At 40.2% G+C, this 23,259-nt stretch overlaps 1 protein-coding gene across 3 annotated transcripts in view; it reads left to right on the top strand.

Moving 5' to 3' along the window:
• The window catches only part of LOC122683574 (NLR family apoptosis inhibitory protein), a 43,802-nt gene that overhangs the window by 9,188 nt on the left and 11,355 nt on the right, over nucleotides 1–23,259 (top strand). For all 3 annotated transcript variants that reach the window (XM_043887263.1, XM_043887261.1, XM_043887262.1), the window contains exons 3-10: nucleotides 1,281–1,380; nucleotides 5,449–5,530; nucleotides 7,355–7,406; nucleotides 10,075–10,194; nucleotides 12,425–12,524; nucleotides 17,497–17,578; nucleotides 19,115–19,172; nucleotides 19,429–21,537. In XM_043887263.1, the coding sequence (XP_043743198.1) occupies nucleotides 1,281–1,380; nucleotides 5,449–5,530; nucleotides 7,355–7,406; nucleotides 10,075–10,194; nucleotides 12,425–12,524; nucleotides 17,497–17,578; nucleotides 19,115–19,172; nucleotides 19,429–21,537 (2,703 nt within the window). The remainder of the gene's footprint in view (nucleotides 1–1,280; nucleotides 1,381–5,448; nucleotides 5,531–7,354; nucleotides 7,407–10,074; nucleotides 10,195–12,424; nucleotides 12,525–17,496; nucleotides 17,579–19,114; nucleotides 19,173–19,428; nucleotides 21,538–23,259) is intronic.

The following is a 23,259-nucleotide window of genomic DNA, read 5'->3' as shown; positions in this document are numbered from 1 at the left end:
CTGTGACCCCGTGGACTGTAGCCCGCCAGGCTCCTCTGTCCTTGGGATTCTCCAGGCAAGAACACTGGAGTGGGCTGCCATACCCTCCTCCAGGGGCTCTTCTCAACCCAGGGATCAAACCCAGGTCTCCTGCATTGCAGGCGGATTCTTTACCATCTGAGCCACCAGGGGAGCGACTGTACTCCAATATAAAATAAAATTTAAAAAAAGAAACAAAATGTTTAAATTCCATCTTGGGTACACTGCACAGTGCTTGACAACAATACATGCTTCCCTGGTGGTTCAGCGGTAAAGAGTCTGCCTGCAGCGCGGGAGACCCAGATTCCACCCTGGGTCAGAGAGATCCCCTGGAGAAGGAAATGGCAACCCACTCCATATTCTTGCCTGGAGAATCCCATGGACAGAGGAGCCTGGGGAGCTACAGTCCATGGGGTCGAAAAGACCTGGACATGACTGAGCAACCAACACTTTCATATGTTGGATATATGATATGTTAATTGTTACTATTATTGTTAATTAATAGCAGAAGCTTGAAGAAATTCATATTGATACTGTTACCCAAGTTGGATGTAAAGAAGAAAATTTAAAAGATTTCTAGCATAGGATTCCCCAGATGTCACAGTGCACTTATCACTTATTTCTTCAAGATATTACAGTTAATGTCCTAATTGACCAAGAGACTGAAGCAGAGAAAATGCAGAGAAATGACATCTTTCTGTCATGTTCACAACAGTTGGAGTCTGTAGTTTGACTTTAATTTGCCTACCAGTTTGTGTACCATTTATATTTCAAAATGCCTAAACCGCAAGTTGGTTTTCTTCTTAGTTTTGAAAGCTGATCCTTTTGTAATTCCCCTAAAAACAGTTGTCAAAAAAGAAAAATATACTTGTCGAACATACACCTCAAAAGTAGAAAAAAATATGCCCAAGTTTCCACAGAAGTTTCATAGCAAAGCTACGGCTTAGGTCTTCTGTGCTTTACTTCGTGAGTACAGGGTTCCTCTGCTTTCCCACTGCTTTGGTGGGCATGTTGAGTTCAACAGCTTGGAGTTCTGTGTGTGAGGTATGGCCACTGCTGAGAGGTGAGGTTCAGGCTTCAAAAATGGTCACTGAGGGCAATGGGACTGTGGATGGGGATTCAACCAGATGAGAGTGTGAATGAGCAGATGTGATGGAGCACGTCTAATCCAGGCCCAGGGCAGTCAGCTTGCAGAGACCCCCCTTCTGGACGATCCCATGGTGCTGTTGCCAGGCAATCTAAGTGTCTTGCTTCATATGTAGGTAAACGTGACATTGTTCAGTGCTTTTCCTGTGGTGGATGTTTAGGAAATTGGGAAGACGATGATGATCCCTGGAAGGAACATGCCAAGTGGTTCCCTAAGTAAGTAGATAAATATTTTTTGCTTGTAATTTTTTTTTAAGACAAAGCAAAACTAAAGCATCACCTTCCCAGAGCAGAACCTTCAGTTTTGACCTTTCTCCTTCCTAAATAAGAATGCTCCAGAATTTATTCAAGCAAGAAAGCCCTGATGACACTGTGAAGTTTTTTAATTATATAATTTTGAAATAGTTTCTTAATATTGTTTTATTATCCAAAATACTAAGATATGATTTGCCAAGTAGAAGTTTCAGAATCTGCCTTAATAAATATGGATAATTTGTATTGGGATGATGTAAAATTGTATAAAACAATGTTTAAAACCTCATTACAAATGGTTTCATGTACTGCTGAATATATATCAAATGTAAATACTGTATTTCAGAAACTCAGTAAGTTTTGATTATTACAGTGGTCTTGAGTTCTCTGCTTAAAAAATGACATGTTTTTAAAATTATTTCTAATGTTACATTTACTAGTATTTTCTACATGATTGTATCTACCAAATATGAATTCATTCTTTTAAAATTTTTAAAACTTTCATTCTGGAAAATTTCGTATGCAAGTATAGAGACCACTTATCAACACATGGCCAAATCATATTTCATTCACTTCTCACATACCTTTCCCTAGAAATAAAAATAACTAGATTATTTTAAAGCAAATCTCAGATATTATATAATGTCACTTGTTGATATTTTAGCATATACCTCTAAAATGCAAGAATATTTTTAAAAAACATAATGATAGTATGATTCTGCCTCCTAAAGAGGATTAGCAGTAATTCCTCAATCACATCAAATATCTGAGGCAGTGTTCAAATGTCCACATCCCCTCTCTCTTTACTGTTGACTCTCTTTATTGATTTGAATTAGGATGCAAAGAGGGTCCATACATTACATTTGGTTGATGTCTCAAGATTTTTAGTTTACAGATTTCCTCCTCCCTGACTTTTTCTTGTCACTTTCTCATGAAAGGAGCCGTGTAGTCTGTCCTGTAAAACTTCCTGCCCTGGGTTTGGCTGAATGTTTTTCTGGTGTCATTTAACATGTTTATCTACTTCCTATATTTCCTGTAATCCAATAATTGGATCTGCAGTGGGCTTTGGCTCATTTTATTTAACATACTTGTCATTTACCTACCACATGCAAAGAAGTTGCTGGTTAGATCTTAGGTCAACCACAAAAAACCTGGGCTGTTGTTTAGGGTTACATGTCATCTTTCACACCGACAGCCATGCTCACAAAAATGGAAGGACGTCTGATCTGTTCAGTAAGGAGAAAAGCAATATGAATGCGTGGTGTATGGACTTGTTTGAAATATATGGAGGAAAAAGTTAAAATATACAAATCAAACAATCAGTATATTAAGGTTTGGGTTTGTCAAGAGATGAGGTGGAGAGGGATTTTCACATTTTACTTTGTTCACCTCTATCTTGTTTAAATTCTGGGAAACAAATGTATTTCTTTTAAGGTTGTAAAGAAAGTGAGAGGGTGGGAGGGAGGAAGAGAACAGAGAAGAGGAGGGATTGGGGGAGAAAGAGATGGAGAGGAAAGAGGAAGGAAGGGGAGCTCTTCCTGACAAGCAGATGAAACAGTTATAGGGATGCATGAAGCCAGATGGTTAAATATTGATTACTTTTTGGCCATGCTTCACAGCTTCTGGGATCTTAGTTCCCCAATCAGGGATCAAACCCGCATCCTCTGCGGTGAAAATAGAGAGTCTTAACCACTGGACCACCAGGGAGCTCCCCCAGATAGTTAAATACTTTGAGTGTCATTCTGGTCCGTTGACCAAAAACAGACACCCAGCCGGTCACACTTAGTGCTGGCAGTGCACCGCCTGGGTGTGTACCGAGTGACCGTCAAGCCTGGCTCTTGGGCACCTGTCTCAGCTCTGGCCTCAGCCAGTGCCTCACTTATGCTTAGGGCCACAGTGTTTCGTGTCCCTGGGCTCTACACTGGACGCACCCAGCAGCACCGCTCACACAGACCCGCAGGCGATGGCCTGGCACCGGCCAGAGCCGCACATGCTGTGTCAGGCGGCCCTCACACACCTCCCCTGATGCACAACCTAGGGAAAGTCGGAGCGCAGGGGCAAGGTGTGAGCCCCGGGCTCAGCCCAGGTCGGGAGGGAACTCAGGTCTGCTGCCGCCAAGGGGAGGGCGAGCGCAGAGGCTCGGAGGTGCCCGGCGCTGCTTCCGACACCCAGACCCTAGCGGTGTTACTGAACCTCCGCATCTCCTGTGTCAAGACAAATGATAGTGCATAGCTGGTTGGTTGTTGTAAGGATTATAAACGAAGTAGATGGAGTAAATGCCTTGTAAAAACTACCATGTATTATATGACCACTTCACCTTTCATCTGTTTGTCGTCACGAGTATATGGTTAGCCAGTGTATTTGAGAGCTGGAATTAGAACCAATAAGACTCCTCCAATTTCTTGTAGATTGTTCCCTAACCTTAACTGTTTGGGCATCATTTTAAAAATAGATATTTATTTATTGGCTGCTTCGGATCTTAGTTGCGGCACATGTTATCTTTGCCACATCATTCGAGGTCTTTCCTTTGCCCATGGACTCTCTCGTTTTGGTGCTCAGTAGTTGAGGTGCTTGGGCTTTGTTGCTCTGCAGCATATGAGATCTTGGTTCCCCGACCAGGGACGGAACCTGCATCTCCTGCATTGCAAGGTGGATTCTTAACCACTGGACCATCAGGAAGTCCCCAGGCATCACTTTTTGCTTTGTTGCTGCTTTTACAAACTGTGAACACAGTGTCTGAGTATGTCCCTGCAAATGTAGTACTCAGTGCACTGCGTGTGTGTTATCTCTCAGTCCTGCCCGACTCTTTTCGACCCTATCAACTGTAGCCTGCCAGGCTCCATTGTCCATGGGATTTCCCAGGCCAGAATACTGGAGTGGGTTGCCATTCCCTTCTCCGGAGGAGCTTCCCAACCCAGGGATCGAACCCAGGTCTCCCACATCGCAGGCAGATTCTTTACCGTCTGAGCCACCGGGAAAGCCCACTCAGTGTACTAAATCATTGTAAATAAATAAAATGATTTTTATTGTGTTTTTAAAAGAAGTACTATGTATTGAGCTCCTTCTCAACCCACTGTAAGCATGTGGGGAGGCCCCATCCCTCATGTGCTATGTGGATTCAGTGCAGATTTGGGTTGTGTATAGATCTGAGTTGTGTGGGGACGTGGAGCCCTCCTTGGAAGGATCTGTACATGTAAAACCTGGGGACTTAGCGGCCCAGGGCGGTGGCCCCAGAGCAATGTATGACTCTTCTAATGAAGTTCACTTTCTCACGTCTTTTCAAGAGAACAGCGTCGAGATTGACTGCTTTGGGCAGGGGAGGTGGTGTGACAGAAAGAATAAAAAGGTTTATCTCCTCCCCATGAGTGGCAAAAGTGGAACTAACACTCTAGTCTCTTGACTCTCAGCCCTCTTGTTACTCTAACGTCACTAGAAAGGAAGCTTAAATTTGTAAGAGAGAGATTTTTAAAAAGTTAACTTAAAATTGCTTCTGTTTTGTGGAAAGAAATGTGTTTTTTAAGTGTATTCAATATGCCCTTTTTAAAAAATTCTATCGATTAATTTCCATTGTATATTTCTAAGGAGTAGTATATATGTTTTTCAATAGATGAAATTTATTATCGTTTATTAGCTTTACTGCCAGTAATTTTTCATGTAAGCCTAGGAACTAGTTCGTCACTGTAGTTTAACTTAACAAAAACACCTCCAATCTAAATATTGTTATAAATCCATCTCTTTGATTGTATTATGTTTTGTTTCAGGATGAAAGATAATCTGAAGATTTAGTTTTGCATTATTACACATGTTATCATTAATGGAAATAGTAATTATATGATAATAAAGATAACTGTCATAAGTTTGGGGGTAACTTTTTTGACAGTTTATCAAAGTAAAAAAGAATTGAGCAATTTAAAGTACACAATGCAATAAGTTTTAACGAATGTATTTTGTGTCACTGCAGTTATAAAGATACAGGATATCTCTATCACAGTGTCAGGGTAAACTTTAATTGTGTTTGTTTGTTAATTATAGATGTGAATTTCTTCAAAGTAAGAAATCCTTAGAGGAAATTACCCAGTATATTCAAAGCTACAAGGGATTTGTTGACGTCACGGTAATTTATTATTCTTTTTAGTTAATTTTTATTGGAGGGTACTTGCTTTACAGTGTTGTGTTAATTTCTGCTGTGCAGCAAAGTGAGTCAGCCAAATGTGTACATATGCTGGGAGCGAAGTTGCTTAGGCGTGTACAACTCTTTGCGACCCCATGGACTGTAGCCCATCAGACTACTCTGTTCATGGGATTCTCCAGGCAAGAATACTGGAATGGGTTGCCATTTCCTTCTCCAGGGGATCTTCCCAAGCCAGGGATCGAGCCCACGTCTCTAATATCTCCTGCACTGGCAGGTGGGTTCTTTACCGCTAGTACCACGTGGGAAGCGCTGTACATATATCCCCTCTTTTTTGTATTTCCTTCCCATTTAGGGCACCATGGAACATTGAGTAGAGTTCCCTGAGCTCTACAGTAGGTCCTCATTAGTTATCTATTTGGCATCATAGTAATTTATAAAAAAAATTTTATAAATTAATTAGAATGACGCAAGTACATCCCTCTTTTGTCATGGCCTCTCCTTCTTTCTTCTTACTTTATTCCATTCCCTACCTCTCATTGGGCAGGGGGAAGAAAAATATGTTCTTTTGGTCAACTAGAGTCCTTAGAATGGTCTGCCTTCCTGGTAGTTCTCTCCTCTTGGACTGAGGTCAGCTCCTCCGGCTTCCCTAGGGCGCCCCACTCTGAGCGTCCTCATGAGACATTCAGACCACAGGACGCTACCCACAGTAAGCTTCAGAGATGGTCACTCTATGCTCTATCGGTATGACTTCCCTAGTGGCAGGTGTTGGGAAAACCCATCTTACACAGGCTATGCCAAAAAAGAAAAAAAGCACGGAGGGCTGGATTTATTGGCTCACATGACTCAGATGAGAACCCTGCAGGGGCAGAAGTGTTTCTTCAGAGAGAAATCTGGGTGCAGTTTTCAGAGAAGAATCAGTTACTCAACACTGAACCTTCCCTCTGAATCCAGTTTCCTTCCTATATCTCATACCTTCCTCATTAGGCAAAGGACCTCTGTGATACCTTATTGTAACTTAGCTTTTGAGTTGGATCTCTGGAAAAACTGACCCAGAAAAGGCTTCTTGTTGAGTATAAACATCCACAGGTTTTCTTTTCCCATAACACTGTAAAAAATGGTAATATTAATAGAAATAATAATTAGAGGAATAATTCTCTAACAGCTCTACCATTCAATTCAGTGAAACTCTTAATTTACAGGCAGGGGGTGGAGGAGGGAGTTCTTTTAATTTTTCCTCATAGATAATAGTATATTTCAAATCAGTAACTTGAATATTTTAAATTGAGGTATAGTTGATGTATGCCTCAAACTAAAATATTATACAACACAGTGATTCACAATTTTTAAAAGTTATACTACATTTATAGTCACTGTAGAATATTGGATATGTCCCCTGATATATAGTTATATCATACCTCTATATGTAATATATAGATATATATAGTGAATGGGAATTCCCATGTGGCTCAGATGGTGAAGCGTCTGTCTGCAATGCAGTAGACCCAGGTTCGATCCCTGAGTCAGGGAGATCCCCTGGAGAAGGAAAAGGCAGCCCACTCCAGTATTCTTGCCTGGAAAATCCCATGGACTGAGGAGCCTGGTGGGCTACAGTCCATGGGGGTCGTAACGAGTCAGACACAACTGAGCGACTTCACTTCACTTCATATAGTGAATGTATCCAATATATATAGAATTTTTATTGGATATATTCAGTATAGATTATTGGATGTGTATGTTAGATACTTGTGGCTTATTTATTTTATGTACAGTAGTTTATATAATAGCTTGAGTTTTCATTTTCTTCAGGGAGAACATTTTCTGAATTCCTGGGTCAAGAGAGATTTATCTGTGGCATCAGGTAAAGGCTCAGACATATTCAGAAAAGCTTTGCTTGTTTATTTTGCTTTTTTCCCCTAGCCTTTCCATTTTCCTCCTCATTTTGTGGTGCCATGGTAATTTTTTAAAAAACCATTTCATTAGAGTTTTTTGGTCTCCTGGGGTGACTTAATTTTTTAACATAAATGAACATAGGGAAATATATCAGGGCTGGGTCCTTAATTGAATTTCCCTTAAAACAATTAAGGTTTCTGGATAAAATGGTTTTGAAAACATTCTTAAATGGATCAGTGTCTATTAAGAAATTAAATGTGAAGTAATAGAAAATAAATGTTGATCTCTGCCCCCAATTCCTGGCACAGAGCTCCTCAGTTCAGTTCAGTTCAGTCGCTCAGTCGTGTCCGACTCTTTGCGACTCCATGGACTGCAGCACGCCAGGCTTCCCTGTCCATCACCAACTTCTGGAGTTTACTCAAACTCATGTCCATTGAGTTGGTGATGCCATCCAACCATCTCATCCTCTGTCTTCCCCTTCTCCCGCCTTCAATCTTTCCCAGTATCAGGGTCTTTTCCAGTGAGTCAATTTTTTGCATCAGGTGGCCAAAGTATTGGAGTTTCAGCTTCAGCATCAGTCCTTCCAGTGAATATTCAGGACTGATTTCCTTTAGGATGGACTAGTTGGATCTCCTTGCCATCCAAGGGGCTCTCAAGACTCTTCTCCAACACCACAGTTCAAAAGCATCAATTCTTCAGCGCTCAGCTTTCCTTATAGTCCAAATCTTACATCCATACATGACTCCCGGAAAAGTCATGGCTTTGACTAGACAGACCTTTGTTGGCAAAGTAATGTCTCTGCTTTTTAATATGCTGTCTAGGTTGGTCATGACTTTTCTTCTAAGGAGCAAGCGTCTTTTAATTTCATGGCTGCAGTCCCCATCTGCAGTGCTTTTGGAGCCCCCCAAAATAAGGTCTCTCACTGTTTCCCCATCTATTTGCCATCAAGTGATGGGACCGAATGCCATGATCTTAGTTTTCTGAATGTTGAGTTTTAAGCCAACTTTTTCACAGAGCTTCTAAAACCCATGTAATTTCCTAAGTGATAAGATCATGAGAAGCATCTCTTGTTCTAACATTTGATCTTTGACACTGTGCCTGATACAGGGCTCCTAAAACCCTTGCAAACCCCTAAGTGATATGAGCACTAAGAGCGCTTTTGGTTTCTGATGTGGTGACTCTGGGTGGGCTCTTGGTTTGGGGTTGCTCACTGGAAAGAACAAGTTATGATTAGAAGCTTGGAATTTTTGGCCCGACTCCCTTTTCTTCATAGCGGGAAGAGGGGATATAAATTGAGTTAATGATTGATCATGCCTATGTGAGGAACCTCCATTAAAATCCCAATAGTTTGTGGATCCAGGAGCCCTTGGGTGTGTGAACACAACCACACTGTAAATGTGGCACATCCCAACTCTGTGGGGAAGGAAGCTCCCAGATCTCAGTCTGTGAGCCAGTTCATCTGTGCGTGTGCGTGCCAAGTCGCTTCAGTCATCTCTGACTCTTTGCCACGCTATGGGCTGTAGCCCACCAGGCTCCTCTGTCCATGAGGTTCTTCAGGCAAGAATACTGGAGTAGTGTGCCATGCCCTCTTCTAGGGGATATTCCCGACCCAGGGATTGAACCTGCATCTTTTATGTCTCCTGCATTGACAGGCGGGTTCTTTACTAGTAGCACCACCTAGTAAGCCCCCAGCTCATCTGTACCCTTGATCATGTCCTTTGCTAAACAAATATAAGTGTTTCCCTGGGTTCCGTGAGCCACTCTGTCGAATGAAGTGGAGTGGGAGCAGTCTTATGGGATTGAGTCTTTAATCTGTAGGATCTGGTACTACTAAGTATATAGTGTCAGAGTAAATTGTAGGACACCCCGCTGGTGGTGCAGAGAATTGCTCAGTGGGAAAAGTATCAGAAGTATTGTGAGTGTGACAATAGTGTGATAGTAAAAGAGACACACTGGAGGAAAAGACTGAGGTTTTCCCAGTACATTAAGTCATATTCCAATTAAAAATGAAGAGAAAGCCGGAATCCTGGGATTAAATGTGATACTGAAACAAGCTTTCATCTTAAGGAATTTTGCAGTATCTACTTTTGCTACCATATTTAATACACATAAGTTGGTTTTCAAATCCTCAAGGAGTGCAGAAGACAGGAACCAAACTGTAGGACCAATATGGAAAGTCTAATGGAGACCACCTCCATAGAGCTGACACCCAAAGGGCAAGAAATAAATCTGCCTCCTTTTTAGGGCGCTTCAAGCAAGATTTGCCTTTCTCAAGTTTTGATACTAACTTGGGGAGGAAGAGAAGCTCCTCAGGCTTCCTCTTGCTTTATTCTGATGCTCTACAATGAAGAGATAATTTGAAAATATTTTACTATAAAAAAATGAATGAAAAAAAAAAAAATGAATGTATACAGAAATAAGACCATAGCAAATCCCCACCATGTATCCACCATTCTGTTTCAACAATTTAACACGTAGTCAGTCTGGTTTTGTTTCTCCTTTTCTAACCCCCTCCTTCAATTGCATTGAAACAAACTCAAACATACTGTTCTATCTTTAAACACAAAAGGATAATGCAAACACTGATGGTAGCAATATCACAGCTTGCTAGTCTCACCATATGCCTTTTATTCAAGTCTGCTGCAATGGCAGCGTCTTTGGTAATGAAGAACTCCGACTGCAGTCTTTCAAGTACTGGAGCCCGTCGTCCCCAGTGGGAGCAGCAGCTCTGGTCAAAGCAGGTCTTTTCTACACAGGTGAGTCAGCAGTTTGCCCCACGCTCTTGCCTTGTGCCCACGGAAACCCCACATGCCCTTCATGATCCTGGGCTTGTGTTTAACTAGGCTCAACAATCCCTGCTTCTTCTCATTATTCCTCACATATGCTTTTTCCTTTCTGTATCATAAATCCTCTCCTGGTTCTCCACACCTCCTTTAGGTAGTAAAGCCCCAATTTTGAAAACTTAAGGTCTGGGCTAACAACAAATAGAAGGATCCTGTCGGGGTAATTATCAGGCGTTGGTACACTTTACTCTCTACCCCCACCCCTCTGGAAACTGTCGCATGACTGTGTCCCTCGCTATTGAACCAGCTCAGTAGTCAGGTGTCCATACCTACATATCAGAGGAGCTGGGACGTTCAATTTTTTTTCTTCCAGGTAGCAATGTGCCCAGCTGAAAATTGAAGTTTCTGTTACTATGGAAGATTGAGAGAGAACTAGGAGTGTGGATAGCGGTCTTTTAAAAAATGTATATGTATTTGACTGTGGGGTCTTGGGTCTTCGTTGCGGCATGCAGTATCTTTAGCGGTAGCACAGGAGTTCTTCAGTTGAGGCATGTGGGACCTAGGTCCCTGACCAGGCCCTCTGCATTGGGAGCACGTGGTCTTAGCCACTGGGCCAGCGGAGAATTCCCCTGGATAGAGGGTATTTGTCACACTCTCCTTGGAAGACAAAGTAAGGAAATTCCTCTTTATAATTCCTAAGCATGGAGAATCTGCCATCGGTTCATAGTATTCTCTCTTTAGCTACTGGTTGTTAGGAGTTCCACTTTGTCATGTGCAAAGAAAGCAGGGGTTCCTCTCAACTTCACCTCTGCCTGAGGTATAGAAAGGTGAAATGATATTGTATCCTTTCTGGGGACCTTACTGACCTTCTCCAGACCAAACGCACATGCTCAATTACAGTGAAGGTCCATGGGGGAACTTCTGCTGTGGGGTCAAGTCATGAATATCACAGAGTGGAGCAGAGTGGGGGAGTGTAGTGTTCACTTGGACTAACAGACATGTTCCATTGGTACAAAAAAATCTTAATGCCTCAGTATCTTAGAGTTAACTGGAAAGTTAACTTAGAGTAACTGGAAAGTCAGTGTTCCACCCTTTCTTCTTGCTCCCTCCAGTCTCTCTTCCCCTTGGCAGCCGTGCTCAAGGACCTTCTCTCTAATAGTGTCCTCACCGTCTTCCTTTTCAATCTCCTCCTCACCCACAAGTCCTAGTCATCTCACCCTTTTGGGATCTCGCAAGCTCTAGGACCTCCTGTTTCTGTACAGACACAAAGGGAGATTTTCCTACGCTCTGGCTTTATAATGACTGCAGGAGTCCAAGAGGAGAAGGAAGATGAGGAATCTTCCATCATCTTACTAGAGTGGGTAGCTGTTCCCTTCTCCAGGGGACCTTCTCAACCTAGGAATCGAACCCTTGTCTCCCACATTGCAGGCAGATTCTTTACTGAGTGGATTCCCAGCTGAGCCACCAGGAAAGCCCAGGACTACTGGAGTGGGTAGCTGTCCCTTCTCCAGTGGATCTTCCCGACCCAGGAATCGAACCAGGGTCTAATGCATTGCAGGCATATTCTTTATCACCTGAGCTACCACGGAAGCCCTCTTAGAAACTAGGATGTTTCTAGTTCAGTGCTTTGGTAGATCCAAATGCTAATTTCCTTCCAAAAAATAGAGTCTCACATGAAGACTTGATCCTATTTCTAGTGGAATAAACCTATAGTAAGAGGTGTCTGATTCTTCACAATCTTACTTACATGAGAGTGGCTATATTTGCTCATATATATTTTCCTGAGCTCCAAATATATTCTTTCTGATTTATTCATTGAACAGATAACTTATTAAGTGCATAAGTGCTAATCACTGTTCTAGGTCTGTGAGATTCACTGGGGAGCAAAACAGGCAAAATTCTCCTCCTTCATGGAGCTTCAACTCCACATTCTGATTTGCAAATCTCTTGCCTCATTGAATGAAGAGGGGACTGGGACAGGGTTTGATCGGTGTGCATGGTACATACAAACATTCAGTGCTCATGACCCCACTGGTGCGAGAAGAGCCCTAGTTAGAATATTTCCTCACTGGTGACACAAAGTTGTGACTTTGTCACAAAATCTGATAGAAAGTGTAAGTTCGGTTTTGCTAATATGGTTATTATCTGTGTCACTTGACAAATACATTGGCCTGTGGCACTGATCGAATTTCCTTACTTCTAGGTAAATCGGACATTGTCCAGTGTTTTTCCTGTAGAGGATATTTGCATGAGTGGGAGGAAGGTGATGACCCATTAGAAGAACACGCCAAATTTTTTCCCAAGTAAGTGGAATGAATGCTTAGTATCTACGAATCTGGATGTATTTTAGCAATTTTCCCCTCATTTTATATTCTGATTAAGTCTTTGCCCACGTGTCTCATTCTTACAATAAAGGATGAGCCTTCCTTTCTTTCATCCCATTGCTTTCACAACCCCCTTCCCATCTAGCCTTCCTCTCTCAATAGTTACAGTACAGTTTTGGTTCAGTCATTATTTTCACATTAATGTCTATGTTATCATGACTTCATAAAGGCGGAGCCTTGTAGTAAATAATTTATTTTCTCTCCCTATACAACTTCCAGTTTTTGGAGGGAGTGATAATTGTTTTATCAGTATGTCTGCTTACTTTTTTGTTTTTTTTTTTTTTAAATTCACACATAAACTCTTTTAAAAGTGCAGAATCCAGTAGCATTTAGTACATGAGCAGTGTTGTGCAATTACCTCCACTAATTCCAAAACATTTTGTTATTCGAAAGAGAACTCTGTACCCATGAAGCAGTCATTCCTTGTCTCCCCTGTACACCCTATTTCCTGAGAGCTACGAGTTAGCTTTCTGTTGCTATAGATTTACTCTCTTGGATATTTTATGTAAATGGAAGCATATAATATCTTTTGTATCTGACTACTTAGCACAGTGTTTTGAGGTTCATTCATGTTGTAGTGTGTATCAGTACTTCATTCTTTTTTATGACTGAGATATATGTAACTGTACATGTGTATATATATGTATGTATTTCAGTTTCTCCATCTCCTCACCAATACCTGTTATTTTCCTTTTTAAAAAACATAGCCATTTGCTTAGTTTTTAAAATGTATTTAGCACCAGTTCATCTTCAAATTCTCCCAAATGTTTAAATCTCCTGTCCAATCATTCAGACTTGCAATATAGCCCACTGTTTTCATTTTCTTAAAGAGGCTGTCATGAAGTCTCTGACTTGCTTCAATATGAACTCTTTGTCCTGAAGTTACCCTGGGATCCTAGGATTGTTCTTCAAGTCATCCTAGGGATTCCTATTGCCTCTCTCCTGTGTTTCCTGGATCTGTTGTCATTCTTTTCTTGGCTTATTCACTCACTTTGAAATACTCCCCCACAGATCCCTGGGAAAGACTGCATAAGAAATGAATGTTTTTAGCTTCCACTTAATGCATATATCTGAATATTTATATATATTTTCTCATGCTTGTTTGGTAGTTTAACTAGGTATGGAATTCCAGGTTGGGAATCATTTTAATTCCAAATTATAGAGACATCACTGCATTTTCTAATAACTTCCAGTATTGCTGTTGAAGTTCCATGTCTTTCTGATTCTTAATCTTTTTATTACTTCTTCCCATTCTGGAAGCATTTAGGATTTTCTCTTTGTTTCCAGTGTTCTAAAATTTCATGAAGAAATGGCTAATTTTAAATATTTCTTTTCTGTAGCTCTTTAACATTTTGGAGGGCTTATTTTTCACTCACCAGACTCTTCAAAAATGTTCAACTGTAAGAGGACATTTTGTTGTTTTCACCTTGTAATTAGTAAATGCTCTTCTAGAAATAAATATTAATACAAATAGGTCTTAAATGCTTCTATCTAATTCTAAGATTTTCAATAGATATAATTTTGAAGGTGTTTTCACAGAGGTAGTTGCATTTTCCTTTTTTTTGGATTTAGTATTTAGTAAATTGTTAAACAGTGGAGATAGTCTTCTTAATTTTTGGAAAAATAAACTAGAATACAGTCTGATTGTATTTAGGACCTTTTCTCAACTCTGTCATTTCCTTTTTTGTGAAGCTTTTTATTTCTCCTCTGCCTTTTTTGTTTGTTTTGTTATTGTTTTCTTTTTGGTCCTCTGAGTGAAGCTTCAATCTTTTGCCTCTCTTTTAAAATTGCAAACTAGGATGCCCTTAAATAAGCATGTATGACTTAAAGGAAAACTAAAGAAACCAATGAACCTACCACTAAAGTTAAGAAGTTGAATATTATCAAGTCCTAAGAAGGCTAGTGTGTGCCTGCTTTCCCAGTTCTGATTATATCCTTGTCCCTCCAATTCAGAAGGCTTCCCTGTTGGCTCAGTTCTGCCTGCAATGCAGGAGACCCAGGTTCGATCCCAGGGTTGGGAAGATCCCCTGGAGAAGGAAAAGGCAACCCATTCCAGTATTCTTGCCTGGAAAAGCCTGCCAGGCTCCACTGTCCATGGGATTGCAAGAGTCAGACACGATTTAGTGATGAAACCACCATCAATCCTGAAATTTGTGTTAACTGTTCCTTCTACTCAGAATGGTTTCACCAGCTACATATATATCATTAAGCATACTTAACTTTGCCTGTTCTATAAATTCAAATAAATGGAAGCATACTGCATGGTTCTTCTGTGATGATTGACTTGTTTTACTCCATAGAATTTTTGAGACTCATTCATAATTATGTTAGAGTTGCAATTTACCTGTTCTCATTGCTATATAGTATATTTTTTATGAATATAAAATGTATCCTTCTATTCTAGATTCAACATCTGGGTTGTTTTCAGAATGTTGCAATTCAAATAATGCCTCTATGAACCTTCTTGGACATAATTCCCAGTGCTCATATTTCTCTAGGATACATAACCAGCCATGGAATTGCAAAGTGATACGATGTACACATCCAACTTTACTAGATTATGCAAAACTTTTTCCAAAGTGGCTGTACTGATTTATATTCTTACTGGTATAGATGTTTCCATTCTGTCTGCTCTCTCACTAACTTAATATTGCCCCAATTTTTGTCAATCTATTTACTAATAATGTTGAAGATATTTTCATATTTTCCCACATAGTTTCCTTGCTCTTTTTCTTCAGAAGCATATCTTGTCTATTCTTTGCCCTTTCTTCTTTCTCATTCAGAGAATATATGAAATGTCCCTCTTTATCTCTCTTGCTACTCCTTGTTCTTGAGTCTTTATCTGATGTTAAGATACTATAGCCACTCCAGCTTTTACTTTTTGCATGATACTATCTTTTTTGAAATCTTTTGGTTTTTTTTTTTTTTGGCTGTGGAGTACAACATGAGGGATCTTAGTTACCAGACCAGGGATCAAACCCAGAGAGAATGGAGTCCTAACCACTGGACCACCAAGGAATTCCCAAAATAATTTTACTTTTAACCTGTAACTTTAAAGTGAGCTTCTTGCAGACGGCACAGGTGGGTCTTGCTTTTTTAACAGTCTGACAATACCTGCTTTCTTGTTTTGTTGTTATTGTTGTTTGTTTGAGTTTTTTGGCTGAGCCGTACAGCTTGTGGGATCTCAGTTCCCTAACCAGGGCCCTGGCAGTGAGAGCAAGGAGTCCTAACCACTGGAGCACCAAGAGATTCCCCAGTATCTGCTTCCTAATGGGAGTGTTTACAACATTTACACTTAATAGAATCATTGATATGGTTGGATTTAAATCTACTCTTTTGCTCTTTGTTTTCTATTTATCCGTCTCTGGTTTGTCTCTTCTCTTCCTGACTTGCGTTTGAGTATTTTTCTATTTTCCATTTTACCTTTGAAGTTGGCTTTTTAGCTGTTCAGCTTTGTCTTTCCAGTGCCTGCTCTGTAATCTACATAATGCACGTTTGACAAATCACAGTCATCTTCAAATAACTTTATAACAACTGACGTATAGTGTATGAGCCAGTGTAACGGTACACCTCTATCTTCCCCTTCCTCGTCTCTGGGCTACTGTTACCACACGTTTTACTTCACACGTGTTCTAAATCTCACAATGTAGTGTTATATCTTTCTTGTAAACAATTATCTTTTAAATACATTTTTAGAAAGAGAGAAAGCATATTTCATATTTACCCAATGAGTTACCATTCCTGGAACACTTCATTCCTTTGGGTAGAACCAAGTTTCCATCTGTTATGATTTTCCTTTTAAGAAGAAATTTAAGAAGAACTTCCTTTAACATTTCTTGTAGTACTAGTCTGCTGGCAGCTAAATTCATTGGCTTTATTTGTACAAAAAAGTCTGTATTTCACCTTCCTTCAGAGTCCTTTCCCTTGATGGGTTTATCTGCATAGTGACCTTGGACAGAAGCATTTAAAGTCCTACTAGCTTTTTCTATAGCTGCCCTTCTATTCCTGGGCTCATCTCCTAGGAAGTCATTCATCTAGGAAAATAAAAATGATGTGTCCTCTTGCTTTATCTCCTGCTTTCCTATAATTCAGCAGCATAAAAATAAGCTGAGAGAGTTGTTTCTAGTTTTATCATTTACCTACTCACATTTATAGTTCTCATTTATCCAAGTTAATGATTGTGAATAGAGCTCTGATTTTCTTCCTTGGTTCTTCAGGCAAACATCATAACTGAATTTACAAAGTATCGTATGTTCCAATTTCATGAGGTCTAGCAAATTGTTTTTAGGGACATTCTTTAGTCTTCATACTGATGGAGTTTTGTTTTTTTTTTTTCCTGAAATAAACTTTATTTGGGGGTATTTTTAGGTTTAGAGAAAAGGTGAAAAGATAATACAGAGTGTTCCTGTATTCCCATACTCAGTTTCCTTTAGTACTAACATCTTACATTACCCTGGCACATTTGTTAAAAATAAAAAAAACAACACTGGTACATTACAGTCAACTCCAGATGTTTACGTGTGTTTCACCATTTTTTTCCTGCTCATGTCCTTTTTGTTATCTTTGTCCCAAAATCCACAGATGGAGTTGTTGTCTCTATTTTCTTTCCATTAGGTTCATTTTAGTTGGTTTCATGGATGAGTGTTAAATATGATCCCATTCCACCAAATTGGCTGGTTATCCCCACCCTTACTTTATGAGCCATTTACATCTCTGCTCCCAAGAGCCACAGTCTACATGCCTTACTTGATAAAGACACTGACAGACTCACAGGAAATGTTAATTTTATACTTAATCTTTGCCACTAAAACTCTGACAGTGTTTTTGAAAACCTAAAGCAAAGGTTTAATTGCATACAACTAGCTTTATAACTTGTAACTTCTGTGTTTAGCTGTCAGTTTCTCCAGAGTGTGAAGTCCTCTGCAGAAGTGATTCCAGACCTTCAGAGCCACGATGAACTTTCTGAGTTAACGGTATTGAATGCCACCTTGTTTATTTTCAGAGTGTGTGATCATGTGATTAAGAACAGTTTTGAGCAGGAGCTACTCATGATAAATAAGTAGTGTCAGTCACTCAGTCATGTCTGATGCTTTGTGACCCCACAAACTGTAGCCTGCCAGGCTCCTCTGTCCATGGGATTCTCTAGGCAAGAATACAGATTGCCATTCCCTTCTCCAGAGCATCTTCCCGACCCAGGAATTGAATCCGGGTCTCCTACATTGCAGGCAGATTCTTTACCATCTGAGCTACAGGGAAGATCCATCATAAATAAATCAGTCAATAAATTCTGCCAGTATCTGTCAAGCATCTATTAAGAGGTACTTACAGATGGGGATACTACATTAAACACAACATAATGCCTAGTTTCATGAAACGTAGAGTCAGTCCCTTCTACTTTGGTGCCCAGACTTGTTTGGACCTAAGAGTTGATTAGCAGCCAGGCTACCTGACCCCATCAGTGACCTTCGCTTGGAGGGCAGTGAGTCTAACTTGCTAGTTGGCTTTTCTCAAAGTTAGGAAGATATGTTTCTTTTACAAAAGCAAATTACCAACCAATCTATTAATTAATGGTCAGATTAATAGGTTGACCCCTTTAAACTATGAAATTCTATATATTTCTCTGGGATATTAGCCACTACCAATTTAACACACAAACACACACACACCCACCCACCCACACACACACACACACACACACACACACCCCTTATTTGAGGCTGTATGTTAAGTATATTGTCATCCCGTGAAAAAGAAAACAGAGTAATTTTAACTCATCTTTTACATTTGTGAACTGAAAATGAAATTGAAGGAAAACATTTGGGGGTATAGAAATAGCTGTTTTTATTTTATTGATGTATATGTGACTTACAATATTAGTTCCAGGTATACTACATAGTATTAGATATTACTGGACATTACAAAATGATTACTACCATAAGTCTAGTTACTGTCTGCATCATACAAAGTTATTATAGTAATATTGACTATTTCCCCCTTGTTGTAATTCCATCTCTGTGACTTACTTATTTTATAACTGAAAGTTTGTATCTCTTAATCCCTTCCACCAATTTTGCTCATCTCCCTCCACCTCCCTTAAAGAACTTATTTTTAAAAGAAGAAACTTAATCTCCCTATATCCCAGGTATGTAATATTTAAAATGCTTTTAATAGCTGAGATCAGAAGCTATATGAGTGGCTTCTGGAGGGTCCATCTTGCTCTTGACCCTGTGACTCTAATCATCTGGTCAGTAATCACTGCTCATGTCACCCAAGGAATGCGCTGTTTGGGTAGCATACAGAAACATACGCTTGCATGTGTTTGCAGATCACTTATTGTTTCATATTTGTAGCACTCCTCCCTGCAACTGGCATAAACACTTGAGGGTGGCTTGTGTTTAGAAAATGTCTGCTTTCTGATTGTAAGTTGAGGCCCCACCCTCTTATACAGATGTTAATTTATTTATTTATTTTTACAGATGTTAATTTAATAGAGAATTTTCTTTTCAAAGGGAAGTACAAGTGAAAGCCATCTTGAAGAGTCAACAGCAGTTGGTTCTGTAGTGCCAGGTAAGGATTTGGAGGTAGCACATGGGATTATATGAATGTGTACATATCTTTGTATATAGAGGATTTTATTTTATCATTTATTTATTTATGGCCAAACTACACAGCGTGTGGGATATTAGCTCCCCACCCTGGTACTGCACCCGTGCCCCTGCAGTGGAAGTGTGGAGGCTTAACCACTAGGCTGCCCGGGAAGTCCCGCATGCAGGGGTAATAGGAATACCTGTTTGTAACTGTGCCTCCTTGCTTGTCTCCACAGAGGTGGCCCAGGGTGAAGCCCAGTGGTTTCAGGAGGCAGAGAGCCTGAGTGAGCGCCTGAGAAAAGTCTATACAAGTGCTCCTTTCTGCCACATGTCTTTGCTTGAGATCTCTTCCTGTCTAGCCACAGACCAGTGGCTGGATTGTGATCTGTCCTTTGCTTTAAAATCCATCACCAATCCTGTGCAAGAGCCTGTGGTGTTGCCTGAAGTCTTTGCTAACTTGAACTCTGTCATGAGTGTGGAGGGTGAAGCTGGGAGTGGAAAGACCATCCTCCTGAGGAAAATAGCTCTTCTGTGGGCATCAGGATGCTGCCCCTTGTTAAACAGGTTCCGGCTGGTCTTCTATCTCTCTCTTGGCTCTACCAGACCAGAGCAGGGGCTGGCCAGTATCATTCATGACCAACTCTTAGAGACAAGTGTATCTGTTACTGAAATGGGCCTAAGGAACATCATCCAGCAGTTAAAGAACCAGGTGTTATTCCTTTTGGATGACTACAAAGAAATGTGCTCAGTCCCCCAAGTCATAGCAAGGATGATTCAAAAAAAACATTTGTCAAGGACCTGCTTGTTGATCACTGTCCATACAAATAGGGCCAAGAACATCCGCCGATACCTAGACACAATCATAGAGATTAAGGCATTTCCTTTCTATAATACTATTTCTGTACTACAGAAGCTCTTTTCAGGCAATTTGACCCGTCTGCGAAAGTTGATGGTTGACTTCGGAATGAGTCAAACTTGGCAGGCAGTTCAGAAAACGCCCTTGTTTGTGGCAGCGATCTGTGCTAGTTGGCTTCAGAATCATTTTCATGGATCCTTTGATAGCGTGGCTGTTTTCAAGTCCTATATGGAATGCCTTTTCTTAAAGCACAAAACTGCAGCTGACCTACTCAAAGCAACTGTGTCCTCCTGCGGTGAACTAGCCTTGAAAGGCTTTTTTGCATCTTGCTTTGAGTTTAGTGATGAGGACCTCATAGAAGCAGGGATTGGTGAAGAGGAAGATCTAGCCATGTACCTGATGAGGAAATTCACAGCCCAGAGACTGAGGCCAGTCTATCAGTTTTTAAATCCTGCATTTCAAGAATTCCTTGCTGGAATGAGGCTGACCGAGCTCCTGGATTCAGATAGGCAAGAAGACCAAGATTTGGGACTTCATTATTTGAAACAAATCAACTCACCCTTGATGGCTATCTGTCCCTATGCCAATTTTTTGAACTGTGTCTCCTGCCATCCTTCAACAAAGGCAGGGCCAAAAATTGTATCCCATTTGCTTCTTTTGGTGGATAATAAAGAGACACTGGAGAATATATCTGAAAATGATGACTACCTGAAGCATCATCCAGAAATTTCCGAGGTGATGCAGTGTTTCAGGTTGGTGTGGCAATTTTCTCCACAAAATTACCTTTCACTGGCTTCAAAACATTTGCTAGCTCTGGCTGTGAAAATTGCGTATCAAAGCAACACTGTTGCTGCATGTTCTTCTTTCATTTTGCAATTCCTTCATGGGAGAACCCTGTCTTTGGATGTGCTTAAGTTACAGTATTTTTTTGACCACCCAGAAAGCCTGTTATTGTTGAGGAGCATCCAGGTCTCCATAAGTGGAAATAGGTCGTCATTCATAACAGATTTGCCTATGGAAAGAATTTTCGACAAATCACAGGCACCAACTATAGATCAGGACTATGCTTCTGGCTTTGAACTTGAGAGTGAATGGAAGCGGAGTTTAGTTGAAAAACAGGAAAACCTTAAACATTTTCAGAACATTCGACTCAATGCACCACCAGCCACCAGCACTGGCTATTGGAACCTTCCTTCGAAGCAGTACAAGATTCCCCTTCTGGAAGTTCATGTGACTGATCCCAATGCTGTGGATCAGGCGATGCTAAGGTTTCTAACAGAGGTTTTCTCAGCTGCGCAGCACATTGAACTCCACTTGAACCACAGCAGGGGTTTTATTGAAAACATCCGCCCAGCTCTTGAGCAGTACAAGGCCTCTTTCATAAAGTGCTGCATAAGCCAATGTGAGCTGAGTGCAACAGAACAGGAATTGCTTCTCACTCTAACTTCCCTAGAGTCTCTTGAAGTCTCAGAGACAGCCCATCAACAAGGTAAGCGTGAACCTATTTTAGATGACTGTTAGGATGTACACTTTCATCTTTTCACTCTTAGTTGTAAATGGATAAAAGCTTTTGAAAGCCTGAGACTGTAAATCCTCGCTGATTGGACAATTTAAATTTTACTAATTTATTTCTCTTAGTAATATGAATTAGTGAAAAGCCTCCAAATAGTAGAATGACTTTCAAACTCTGATATAAATAAAAAAATGACAAATGAAGGCTCTTAGTAAACAAATGACTAGTTATTAGTAAAAGAATTATCTGTATGTAAATGATGCTTGAGAACCACTCTCACCTCACCTGCTTCATGGAAGAAAGGGCTTGTACTCTGGGAAATAAGCAAGTGGGAAGTAACACCTCCCAGTTATTTTTGTCTCCTTCCACTTGTCTAAGCAGTGTTTTAAGTTCTTGGTGTAGACTGTATCATCTTTCTTTAAATTTATTCCTAGGTACTTGTATTTTTGATACTCTGGTAAATGACACTAATTTTTTTCATTTTCTGATTGTTGCTAGTATGGGTTTGATTTTCAGCAGTTTGTTAAATGCCTCAAAGTGCTTTGCTTTATATCTTACTTGAGGGACACTGAACATTTTTTGGATCTATATGTTGATATTTATCTTCAAAGTTAGAGAAATTTTGTTCATTTTTTTCAAATATTTTTATTATGATAAAACACATTTTTCAATATACAGTTTAGTGGCATTAAGTAGAATTAGTGTGCTGTGAACCATCGTCACTATTCACTTCCACAGCCTTTTCATCATCCCAAACTTTGTACCTATTAAATAACTCCTTCCTCTTCCCAGCCACTGAGGTCTCTGTGAATTTGTCTATTCTACTTCATATAAATGAATCCATACAATATTTTGTCCTTGTGTGTCTGACTCCTTTCATTTAGCATAATGTTTTTGAGGTTCATGCATGTTGTAGCATGTGTCAGGACTTCACTACTTTTATAGCTAGAATGATATTGCATTGTATGTGTATATACAAGGGCTTTCCTGGTGGCTCAGTGGCAAAGACTCCACCAGTCAATGTTAGAGGCACGGGTTCTATCCCTGGGTCAGGAAGATCCCCTGGAGAAGAAAATGGCAACCCACTCCAGTGTTCTTGCCTGGGAAATCCCATGGACAAAGGAGCCTGGTGGGCTACGGTCCATGGGGTCACAAAGAGTCGGACACGGCCTAGTGACTAAACAACAAATATATCATGCTCTGTTAATCAGTTCATCAGCTGATGGACACTTGCACTGTTCATTCTGGCTAAAGCTGCTATGAACATGGATGCACAAATGTTACTTTAAGACCCTGCTTTCAATTCTTTTTGATTTATATCTAGAAGTGAAATTATTGGATCATATTAATGATAGTAATTCTATTTTAATATTCAAGGAATCTCCAAACAGTTTTCCACACTGGCTGCAGCATTTTGCATCCCTACAAACAATGTACCAGGGTTCCAGTTTCTTCACATCCTCCAAGCTTTTTTTTCTTTTTTTAAATCAGAGACATCCGAGCTAGTAGGTGTGAAATTATATCTTATTGTGGTTTTGATTTTCATTTTCCTAATGACTAAAATGCTATTGAGCATCATCTTTTCATGTGCTTATTGGGGGTTGGTGTATATTTTTTGAAGAGAGTCTATTAAATTGTTTTGTCCATTAAAAAAATGGAAGTGTGGTTTATTTACTATGTTGTGCTAGTTTCTGGTAT

Source organism: Cervus elaphus, chromosome 25 (genome assembly GCF_910594005.1).
Source record: "Cervus elaphus chromosome 25, mCerEla1.1, whole genome shotgun sequence".
NCBI classification, from domain to species: Eukaryota; Metazoa; Chordata; class Mammalia; order Artiodactyla; family Cervidae; genus Cervus; species Cervus elaphus.
This window is presented reverse-complemented; position numbering and strand designations above follow the sequence as displayed.